We start from the raw sequence: 12324 nt of genomic DNA on the forward strand, positions 1-12324 counted from the left end.
GCCATCTCCAATATTATGCCTGTGATTTCAACAAAGATGAACAGCTCAACAGATATTCTAATACCACTGTCACTTCTTCCTTCTCATGGAAAACCTATCCCAACCAGATAAAAGCCAGAGAGAGAGGAATGGCTTAAAATAGCTAAAACTTTCTATAACTAACCCTCAAGACAATTAAACCCATTGCAAGTAAAAATAAATAAATAAATAAATAAATAATAAATAAATCTGGAGTAAAAATATCTGTCCAAATTATTATAGGTTATTCAAAGATAGACAGGAAAGGGGGCAGGATGGGAAGCAGGAAAGGGAGGAAAAGAACGGGAAAGGAGAGGGAGAGGAGAGGGAAAGGAGGGGAAGGGGAAAGTCTGCTGAAGGACCAACTCTCTGACCTTTTCCATGAGCACAGGGGAGGTGAGCAGTGGGCATCAAGATGGCGTCACTAAGCTACTTAAGATCTCTTGAGAAAATACCCTTTTGGAACAGAAGGATCTTCAATTCTCCTTTGCTAAGCTTCCTCTTGCCCTTTCTTTTCTTCCTGGCTTGGGCACCATGACAACTGTCAGGTGACCCAGCAAACACAGCCCTCAGCAGCCTGCACCAAGGCTGCCAGTGGAAGGGAGCAGTGGGTTTTGCTGTTTGAGATGCAGGGACAGCGCACCTGGGAGAAAGCCTACCAGCATCACCGGAGAAAGGTAGGAAAGGCAGGTGTCAGGGCACCACTCGTAAAATGCCAGCGCTTTGTCTGGAAACCAAAAGCTAATTTTATTTTCAGAGATGGAACGGTTGAAATGATATTTCCTTAAAAGGTTGGTCATGTGTGTTGCCACCCAATAAAAATTCTGTTAAGTGGATTATGGTTATTTTAGGACTCTGAATTATGGTGTGTTTATAAAGTACTTAATTTTTCCTAAATGGTTTGAAAGTGTGTTAAGACACAAAGATCCAGGGACCCTCTCCCCTATCAAAACAGCATGTTCCAGGGAGAACTAAAAACTGACTTTTAGCTCTACTAGGAGATATGCTATTATTTCCATTTATTTATTGCAAATGTGGGTATCATTTGAGAAGGTCACCTTGTGCTTTCAAAATGGCCTGCCGTAGTGGCCACTGAGACGTCAGTGGGGCCATCCAACTCCATGGTGCTCAGTCGGTGCTGTCTCTCCGTGTCTGTGTTTCTCAAAGTTGAGAAATGCTCTTAAGAAGGGAGCATCCTGGGGAGGCAGTGTTTCTCTGTGATGTTCTGAAGGCATCTCCCCAGGGCAGGGACCCAGGGTTTCTGCAGGATACAAGATCCAGGCTAGCCTTTCTACTCCTCCCAGGATTCTGCCTGCCTGGGTGGTGGGGACACTGTGTTCTCAGGGAGGTCATACTTACTTCAAGGCTGCTCCAGTGCCCACGCACACCTGGCCCTGCATCCACTAACCTCCTTGGGAGCCTGCCTTTCCTCAGGCTCACCCCCACTTCCTCAGACCTCCAGGCTTCCTACCATCTTCTCTGTGCCCTCTCTTAAGAAGCACACCCTCTTCCCTCTCTGGTTCCTGTGTCTGCCATCTCATGTCACCACATGATTGATGTAATGTGTTTATTTTGTCCTATTTGTTCTCCCATCTGGGAGGGCGGTGACTGCATTCTGCTGCTATGATATCCTCAGCACCTAGAGCATATAGTGAGTCACGGTTAGCAAATAGTGGTTGGCAGGGAAAAATTGAAAGAGAGAGTATGACAATAAGTACAAAATCAGTTGGCATCGCCTCTTTGAATAACAGATAAGAATGTAAATGCCATGAGAGTTTTGTTCATGGATGTGTCCCAGAGACTAGAATTGTCCCCGGCAAGAGGTAGGTGATTGATAAACACCCCCAATGTAAGTGAGTAGCTAGGCTCCATGCCTAAGAGACTGTAAGACAAAGATTTGAAATGGTCAGGGTGCGAAGTGGGGGGCTATGAAGAGGGAGAGCCAGTAGCTGGCATTTGGTGTGGGACCCAGGTGTGGCTGTGGAGTGTGAAATCACATGGCCCTGATGAGTGCAGCTCCGAGACGTCCCAGAAACAACGTGGTTGCTGGGCCTAAGAAGGCAGCGCTGAAACACTCCGATATGGCGTGGCCAGCAGCAGAGGGCGCGGACCCAGGAACTCACGATCCCAGCATCAGGTGTTAAAGGGAGGGCCATGCGTCTTACCTGAAAGGGAGTGAAGTGAAGACAGGGAGCCAGTCTCAGGTACAGTCAACTAAGAAAGCTGAAAAGGGCACGGTGGGTACACAAGGGGGCAACCGGGGCCAGAGGGATCAGCCCAGGTGGGGGTGGTGCCAAGAGTCCCAGCAGAGGCTTTCTGGCAAGGAGAGGAGAGGTCAGGACAGGAGGACATCAGAGGGCAGAGGGCGCAGAGTGCTGGCAGGGCCATCCTGTGGTGCAGACCTCATGGTGGGAAGACGAGATGCTCCAGATGGGGAAGGCCCCAGTGAATGACTGGAATCTGGGCCTGAACAGAAGGGCGTTGGAGCAGAGGCCACACAGCCCCCCCTGGAGGCAGCAGGGAGAGCCAGCAGGCCTCCTTTTACCACCCCAGACCTCACCACTTGGCACTAAAACTTAAACAAATCCTTCTTCCTTATTAAGAGTAAGAGGAGCCAGCTCTTTAGAGTTATTTAGTTTCTTACTGCTTGGCTTCCTTGGGAACATAAAGGACTTTGATGCACTAGAAGGGGGAAAAAAGATTTATGGGAAAGTGCTGTGCCCAAAGCATCTCTAGAATCCAGTGCCTTGTCGTCAGTCTGGCATCTCAACAGGACCTTCTATCTTAGAGCCTGAACACCCATTCATGCTAAAAATAAAACTAAAATAACCTTAATATAGAAAAATTGCTACTGATATTTCCCTAACATAATAAAATATGAATATCTCGGCCCTAAGACAGTATCTCAGTTAATAGGGAAACACTAGGGGGACCTGGGCAGTTCAGTCAGTTGAGCGTCTGACTTTGGCTCAAGTCATGATCTCGCAGTTCATGAGTTCAGGCCCCACATCAGGCTCTGTGCTGACAGCTCAGAGCCTGGAGCCTGCTTTGGATTCTATGACTCCCTCTCTCTCTGCCCCTCCCCTGTTGTCACTCTGTCTGTCTCTCTAAAAAATAAATAAACATTTTTTAAAAATAGGGAAACACTCAAGGTATTCCCTATGAAGTAAGAAATAAGAATGCCTACACTCTTATATACCCTTTTAAATTGTGTTGGAGGTATTAGCCAAAGCAAGTAGACAAGACAAATCCATTAGGCATGAAAATGAAATGAAATACGTATCTGGCTTTTTTTTCTATTTGTAGATGAAATGACTAAATATCTGAAGAACCCAGGAGAATCAATAGAAAATCAAATTTAAATTGGGAAAAGTAATTGCAACTTATATCACAAAAGGTTAATACCCTTATATGCAAGGATCCTCTAAAAATAAGAAGAAAAATGCAAACCACTCCATATGAAGATGGGCAAGTGATATGAACAAAATTTCACAGAAAAACAATTGCAAACAGCTCTTAACCTACAAAAAGTTGGTCAATTTCACTTATAACAGAGACATGCAAATGAAATTTGCACTGTAATACCATTTCTCATCTATCAGGCTGGCAAAAATGCCCCGGATTGTTGGCAGTGCTCTGGGGACAGAAGCAGTGTCAGCAGCGCTTGTGGGCACACAACAGAGAGCAGCCCCACTGGGGATTTAGTGATACCTAACGAAACTGCACACACACTTGGCCTCTAGCCCAGCAGTACCCATTCCAGAGGCACACTGGCAAAGATCCAAAAAGAAATTGCAAAAGATGCTAATTGCTGCAATATTTGTAATAGCAAAATTGGAGCTAACCCAAATTTCCATCAAAAACAAGCTGGGTCAGTAAGTTAGGATGATGCTTTTACATGATGAAGTACTATGCAGGTCCAAAAAAAGAATAAGAAACCTCTCTATGGACTACTATAGAATTGTGTCTATAATATATTGTGAGATTTAAAAAGCAACATGGAGAAAGATGTGTAAAATGTGCTACATTTATCCAAAAAAGAGGGATTGAAAATATATCTATATATACTTATATATAAATATGTTGACATACACACACCTATTATATATCCTCATATTTTCAGAAATGAAAGGCGTGACAGCAAAATTAGCCTTGTCATCAGGGAGCAGGGCAAAGGTGACAGGGACCTCTTAGAAAAGGCGCTTGTTTGACAGATTTGACTTTGGAGCTAGGTAAATATGTTACATATTATAAAACAAAATTAAACTTAAAAAGCATTCCAAATACCGAAAATAAAATGAACCTGAGTGCAGGCGCAATTGGTTTCATAACCATATTGAGAGGAACTATTTCAGTTGTCTTTATGTTTTACATTTATGTGTTTCTTTTTTATTGTTGAGGTAGAGTTGACACACAATGCTGTATTAGCGTCAGGTGTGCACCACAGTGACTCGACAGTCCTACATGTTGCTCAGGGCTCGTCACCATGAGTGTGGTCACCATCTGTCACCATACAGGGTTGTTACAGTTCTCTGTGTGGTACTATTCATCTCCCTGACTTATTTGATAACTGGAAGTTTGTACCCCTCACCCCCTTCATCCGTTTCACCCATCCCCCACCTCTCACCCCTCTGGCAACCACTGGTTTGTTTTCTGTATTTATGAGTCTGGTGTTTGTTTGGTTATTAAGAGTCCATATTGTCTTCCTCTGACTTATTTCACTTAACATTGTATCTCTCTGGGTCTATCCATGATGTCACAAATGGCAAGACCTCACTCTTTTTTATGGTTGAGTAATATATGTATATAGTATTTGTATATAGTGTATATACATAGCATATATATAGTATACATATAGTATATATATATATGCTATATATAGTGTACATATGTGTATATATGTATATAGTATATGTATATACTGTTTGTATATACTATATGTATATACTATATGTATATAGTATATGTATATACACAGAGTATATGTATATAGTGTATACATATATACATATACTCTCTATATATTATATATAACATAGAGGTGCATATATCCTTTTGAATTAGTGTTTTCACTTTCTTTTGGTAAATACCCAGTAGTAGAATTACTGGATCATATGGTATTTCTATTTTTATTTTTTTTAGTACTACACACCAGTAGCACTTCCATACTGTTTTCCACTGCACCAACTTGCATTCCCACCGACAGTGGATGAGGGTTCCCTTTTCTCCACATTCTCACCAACACTTGTTATTTCTTGTCTTTTTGATACTAGCCATGCTGACTAGGTTGAAGTGATCTCTCACTGGATTCAGTTTGCATTTCCCTGATGATGAGTGATGTTGAGGATCTTTTCATGTGTCTGTTGACCATCTGGATGCCTTCCTTGAAAAAATGTCTTTTCAGGGCCTCTGCCCATTTTTTAATTGGATCGTTTTTCAGCATTGAGTTAGACAAGTTCTTTATACATTTTAGATATTAAACCTTACTGGGTATTCATTTGCAAATATCTTATTCTGGATACTAACCCCTCATCAGATATGTCATTTGCAAATATCCTCTCCCATTCTGTAGGTTCCTTTTTCTCTTTGTTGATGATTTCCTTTGCTGTACAAAAGTTTGTCATTTTGGTATAGTCCCAGTAGTTTATTTTTGTCTTTGTTTCCCTTACCCGAGGGACATAAATATGTTGCCAATGTCCACGAGAAGTCAGTATTATTCTTTTTTTTTTTTTTTTAATTTTTTTTTTCAACATTTATTTATTTTTGGGACAGAGAGAGACACAGCATGAACGGGGGGAGGGGCAGAGAGAGAGGGAGACACAGATACGGAAACAGGCTCCAGGCTCTGAGCCATCAGCCCAGAGCCTGATGCGGGGCTCGAACTCCCGGACCGCGAGATCGTGACCTGGCTGAAGTCGGACGCTTAACCGACTGCGCCACCCAGGCGCCCAAGTCAGTATTATTCTTATGGACCATGGGTGTTTAGGGTGGGATAAAGCCAATGAGTAGCTCTGATGGTGTCATTGAGAACTGAGAATTACAGCTCGAGAGAAGGGAAATACAGAACTAAGACTCATGAGCCCAGCTAAATGGAATGGGGTTCTGAACCGGAGCTGGAAGGATCAAATGGGCTTTGTCTATGGCAAAGGCCTTCAAAGAAAAAACCCAGTATAAACAAAACTAGCACCCAGACCATGGTCTCTAAATGTCATTTCCCACTGGAAGAACCAGGCTTTGCTGTAAAAATGGTGGATTCCCAGTTGAGATAGGATATTTACAAGATAACCCTGTATAACCTTGTCACTCCAGAAAGCAAAGAAGCTGTCAAGGGTATTAGCATTGTTTAAAAAGCCAACTGTTTGATAAAAACCCTCAAGAATGTAGGGATAGAAGGATCGTACCTCAAGATCATAAAAGCCATATATGAAAAACCCACTGATAACATCATCCTCAATGGGGAAAAGCTGAGAGCTTTTGCCATAAGGTCAGGAACACGAGAGGGATGTCCACTCTTGCCACTGCTATTCAACATAGTATTGGAAGTCCTAGCCTCAGCAATCAGACACCACAAAGAAATAAAAGGCATCCAAATAGGCGAGGAGGAAGTCAAACTTTCAGTCTTTGCAGATGACATGATACTCTATATGGAAAACCCAAAAGATTCCACCAAAAAACTGCTAGAACTGATCCATGAATTCAGCAAAGTCGCAGGATATAAAATTAATGCACAGAAATAGGTTACATTCTTATACACCAATAATGAAGCAACGGAAAGAGAAATCAAGGAATCGTTCCCATTCACAATTGCACCAAAAACCATACAATAGCTAGGAATAAACCTAACCAAAGAGGTGAAAAATCTATACACTGAAAACTATAGAAAGCTTATAAAAGAAATTGAAGAAGACACAAAGAAATGGAAAAATATTCCATGCTTTTGGATTGGAAGAACAAATATCATTAAAAAGTCTATACTACCCAAAGCAATCTACATATTCAATGCAATACCTATCAAAATAACACCAGCATTCTTCACAGAGCTAGAACAAACAATCCTAAAATTTGTATGAAACCACAAAAGACCCCGAATGGCCAAAGCGATCTTGAAGAAGAAAACCAAAGCAGGAGGCATCACAATCCCAGTGTGGTACTGGCACAAAAACAGACACTCAGATCAATGGAACAGAATAGAGAACTCAGAAATGGACCCACAAATGTATGGCCAACTAATCTTTGACAAAGCAGGAAAAAATATCCAATGGAATAAAGACAGTCTCTTCAGCAAGTGGTGCTGGGAAAACTGGACAGCGATGCGCAGAAGAATGAACCTGAACCACTTTCTTACACCAGACACAAAAATAAACTCAAGATGGATGAAAGACCTAAATGTGAGACAGAAAGCCATCAAAATCCTCGAGGAGAAAGCAGGCAAAAACCTCCTTGACCTCGACCACAGCAACTTCTTAATATGTCTCCAGAGACAAGGGAAACAAAAGCAAAAATGAACTACTGGGAGCTCATCAAGATAAAAAGCTTCTGCACAGGAAACAATCAACAAAACTAAAAGGCAACTGACAGAATGGGAGAAGATATTTGCAAATGACATATCAGATAAAGGGTTAGTATCCAAAATCTATCAAGAACGTCTCAAACTCAACACCCAAAAACAAATAATCCAGTGAAAAAATGGGCCAAATACATGAACAGACACTTTTCCAAAGAAGACATCCTGATGGCCAACTGACACATGAAAAGATGCTCAACATCACTCATCATCAGGGAAATACAAATCAAAACCACAATGGCTAACGTTAACAACTCAGGCAACAACAGATGTTGTCGAGGATGTAGAGAAAGAGGAACTCTTTTGTACTGCTGGTGGGAATGCAAAATGGTGCGGCCACTCTGGAAAACAGTGTGGAGGTTCCTCAAAAAATTAAAAATGGAACTATCCTACGACCCAGCAATTGCACTGGTAAGTATTTATCCAAGGGATACAGGTGGGCTGTTTTGAAGGGACACATGCACCCCCATGTTTATAGTAGCACTACTGACAATAGCCAAAGTATGGAAAGAACTCAAATGTCCATAGACAGATAAATAAATAAAGAAGATGTGGTATCTGATATTCGACAATCAAAAAGAATGAAATCTTGCCATTTGCAGCTATGTGGATGGAACTGGAGGGTATTATGGTAAGCGAAATTAGTCAGTCAGAGAAAGACAAATATCATATGACTTAACTCATATGAGGACTTTAAGATACAAAACAGATGAACATAAGGGAAGGTAAACAAAAATAATATAAAAACAAGGAGGGGGACAGGGGCGCCTGGGTAGCTCAGTCAGTTAAGCATCCAACTTCGGCTCAGGTCATGATCTCATGGTTCATGAGTTCAAGCCCCTCACTGGGCTCTGTGCTGACAGCTCAGAGGCTGGAGTCTGCTTCCAGTTCTGTGTCTCCCTTTCTCTCTGCCTCTCCCCTGCTCATGCTCTGTCTGTCTCTCTGTCTCAAAAATCAATAAACATTAGGGAAAAAAATTTTTTTAATGAGGAGGGGGACACAACAGAAGACACTCTTAAATACAGAGAACAAACTGAGGGTTGCTGGAGGGGTTGTGGGAGAGGGGATGGGCTAAATGGGCAAAGGGCATTAGGGAGGACACTTGTTGGGATGAGCCCTGGGTATTATACACAGGGGATGAATCACTGAATCTATTCCTGAAATGGCTATAGCACTATGTGCTAACTAACTTGGATGTAAATTAAACAATAAAAAATAAAAGTCAACTGTCTCACTGGCCCCAGAGGGACATGTTGACTATCAAAAAGGATGTCAATGGCAGTGTACTGAAACACATCAAATATGTTTGAATTTTTTACTTCCTAATGATGTTAAACAGAAACACCTTATCCACCCCCTTTGGAAGGTGCTAAGAACAACTTATTATTTTGAAAATTAGTAAATAAAGAGAATGCAGTTATCCTGCAAAAGTGAAGTGTAGACGTATTCCAGCAAATAAATGTGGAATGGATGACAGAATCAGAATGTTTCTAATTTTCACAAAAACAGAGATAAGCAGAAATGTGTACCTTGTGATAAAATATCACCATGGGGTAGTCTTGCCAAGGAAAAAAATTGAACCTGAATTTCTATCAGTTTATAGGTAGTGCCAGGCATTCAGTCAGCAAAATCCAGACTGAGAAAGTCTACAGGACAAATTATCTGATTTCCCTACAACACATTGCAAGGGCGGAAATGGAGGCAAAAACTATAATTTAAAGAGGTGCAAGAGATACATCAAGTAAGTAAAATTTATGGACCTTTTGACCTAGGTCCTAAGTCCAACAAGCAAACAAGAGAGAGGAGAGGGGAGGGGATAATAGAAGACATGTGGGCGGTACCTGAATACTTAATTAAAGAACTGTTGTAGGGGCGCCTGGTGGCTCAGACAGTTAAGCGTCAGACCCCAGCCCAGGTTATGATCTCAGGGTTTATGAGTTCCAGCCCCGCGTCGGGCTCTGTGCTGATTTCCGATTCTGTGTCTGTTTCCAATTCTGTGCCTGTTTCCGATTCTGTGTCTCCCTCTCTCTCTGCCCTTCCCCTGCTCACACTCTGTGTGTCTCTCTCTCCAAAATAAATAAACATTAAAATTTTTTTTAAAAAAGAACTTGTCAACTTGGTGTGATTATGGTATTGTAAGCATGTACTTTTAAAAGGTTCCCTATGTTTTGGAGACATATATTAAGATGTTTAAGGATGAAAAAGATTTGCTTGGTTTGATTTGCTACAATCTCAGGTGGGGCAGGGACAGTGGGTGGGGGCAGGGATGAAACCAGATTGGCCCCTAGTTGGCTTTGGTGAAGCTGAGTGAGACTCCATGGGGGTTTGTTATACTATTTTTCTCATTTTTATTTATGGTTAAAATTTTATGCTACGTTTTTTTAAATTCATAATTTTGAGTGGAAAAAGAAGCAGAGTGGGTAGGTAAACATGGTTTCCATAAATTTAAAAAGATAATAATAGAAAATATTGGTTATGGGTGCCTTCATAGTGGTAAAAACGCAGACACAAGGTAGGAAGGATAGGGGCTGACTTCAGGATGGGGTGGCCTGGGGAGGTGCAGGGGGCGGGCTGAAGCAGGATACAGTGTCAGGTGCAATGTGATGTCTCTATAGGAGAGGATGTTCGCGCTTGTTAATTCTCTATGGGGGGAGGGGCTCTTCAATATCGTTGCTCCGGTCTCTGCCCCCTCCCCCCCACACTTCTGATGGTGCCCGTAGATGGTGCAACGAAGGAGGCAGAGCAGGGTCAAGGCTGCTGATCTTCCAGAGCCATCAGAACCCTCTATTCCATGTGCACACTCGTCTGGCAAAACCCAACTGGAAAGGACTGTTTACACTGTCTTCTAGCCACACCGGCAGCTGAGGTGGCCCAGGCTAGCCTTTCTGCGTCACCGAGGAGTCAGGCTCTTGCACTCTGCCAGGCTTGGCCGCCTCTCCTGTGCTGTTGGCCCTCGAGAACCTACACGGAGGATTATGCTTCTCTCCATTCTAGTACTCTCTGGACTGGATCTCTTCATTCGATAATTCTTCAGTTACTTTTAATTTTTGTCAGAGTAATGTAAGCACTTTTGAAAAAAATTAAAAAGTACCAAAACACTTTAAGAAAAACAGCAGCTTCTCCCCATGGCAAAGCCCCACTCCAAGGCAGCCGTGCTCAACGCTTCTGGCAGTTTCTCCTGGTTTTGACCTCCATTTTTCAGAAGAATATGCTCATTTGCCGTATCTTCTCAACATAAATATAATCGGTTTTTATTAAGTCAATAACCAGTTATAATGACTATGCAAAACCACTTATTTTTGAGTCAAGTTGTAATTATATCTCCTTTCTTACAATTTCTTATAAGGGTTAATAGTTGCTTTGTTGTCACGTTGCTTGAGTTTTCTGTATATTTGTAGTTATTTTTTCTCAAATATTCCATCAGTCATCAAATGCTGATGAATAAATTCTCAAACACTCAAGAGCATCAAATAGTCTTTCAGTCCCCCACCCCCAACCCCTCTTCAGCAGTCCTCCCTCCACCTTCCTGCTTCTGGTGGGATGGCACATTGTGTACGCTCTGGGCCCGCTGAGCTGATGATGTGCTGGGAGCTCCCTGTGCCGTCTCCCATGTTGAAAACCCTTTTCCTGGACACCGTGTTTTCAGCACCTTGGTTTACGCCCTCGCTGAGATGAAGCACATCGTGCGGGAGCTTCCCAAGTGCAGCAGAGGTTTTCGTTTGCTTGGGTTTGTTTTGTTTTGTTTTTTCTTTTCTTTTTTGTCTCTGCATTAAAAATGCTTTTATTCTCTCATCTCTCTTGATAGAAACTTTGGTATGAGATTCTAGGATCGAAATCACCTTCCCTCAGTATGTTAAAGGCACTGGCCCTCATCCTAAGTTGTGGTAATGAGACATGCTATAACAAATAGGCCCTAACATCATTCTCGTGTAATCCCTGCTCCTGTGCCCGTGTGTGGGCGACTCCAGACCAGCTCCACTCACCTGTGGCTCCTCCACCATCAGGCTCTGTGAGGGGAGAGGACACAGAAAGCACACCTGCTTCCTAGAAAACCTGGCCTAAAACTGGAACTTCACTCTGCTGATGCTGCATTGGCAAGAATTCATCACATGGCCACTCCCAAGTGCCAGGAGTCCTGGGAAATGCTGTCCCTGACAGGACATCCATTTCCCAGGGATAGCTCCAGACTGCGGCTGGGGGAGCATGAGCTATGTTAACGGATGGCCAGCTCTCTGCTGCAGCCACCACCTTCTTTTAAATATCCAGTGCCATTCTGACTCCTGTGTGACTGTGGGTGCTTCTTTCCGGAAACTTCTAGGAAGGACCTCATCTTTATTACTGATGTTTTCACATTCTGTAATGACATGTTTTTATGTGAGTTTCTTTGAGTTCATTCTGATGGATCCTTTCATTTGAGAGAATCTAAAAATTCCTTCCCTTTCCCTTTTCTAGGAACCCTACTAGTTACATGTCAGAGACCCAATATCAAGCCTCTGGTTTCCTTTTATTTTCTCTTCTGCTGCCCATCTCTCTATTTTTGGCTCATTTTGGAGAGGTTCCTTAGTTTCATCCTCAGCTCCTTTGTTCAAGTTTTATTTCAGTTTTAATTTTCAAGGGCTAATATCAGTAGTCATTTCTTTTTCCTAGGATCTCATTCTTGTTTTATGGACACAGCACCCTCTTTTGTCTCCCCAAGCTTGTTACTTACAGTTTACTTGGTGTTTTTCTCTGATCCCTTCATC

At 42.3% G+C, this 12324-nt stretch overlaps 1 protein-coding gene across 1 annotated transcript in view; it reads left to right on the top strand.

The window, feature by feature from the left end:
- The first annotated feature begins 595 nt into the window (after positions 1 to 595).
- CFAP97D2 (CFAP97 domain containing 2) overlaps positions 596 to 12324 on the top strand; it is a 35531-nt gene continuing 23802 nt past the window's right edge. The window contains exon 1 of the mRNA XM_023239486.2: positions 596 to 695. Coding sequence (XP_023095254.2) covers positions 645 to 695 — 51 coding nt within the window. The 5' untranslated portion in view covers positions 596 to 644. The remainder of the gene's footprint in view (positions 696 to 12324) is intronic.

The sequence above is a fragment of the Felis catus genome, chromosome A1, assembly GCF_018350175.1.
Source record: "Felis catus isolate Fca126 chromosome A1, F.catus_Fca126_mat1.0, whole genome shotgun sequence".
NCBI classification, from domain to species: Eukaryota; Metazoa; Chordata; class Mammalia; order Carnivora; family Felidae; genus Felis; species Felis catus.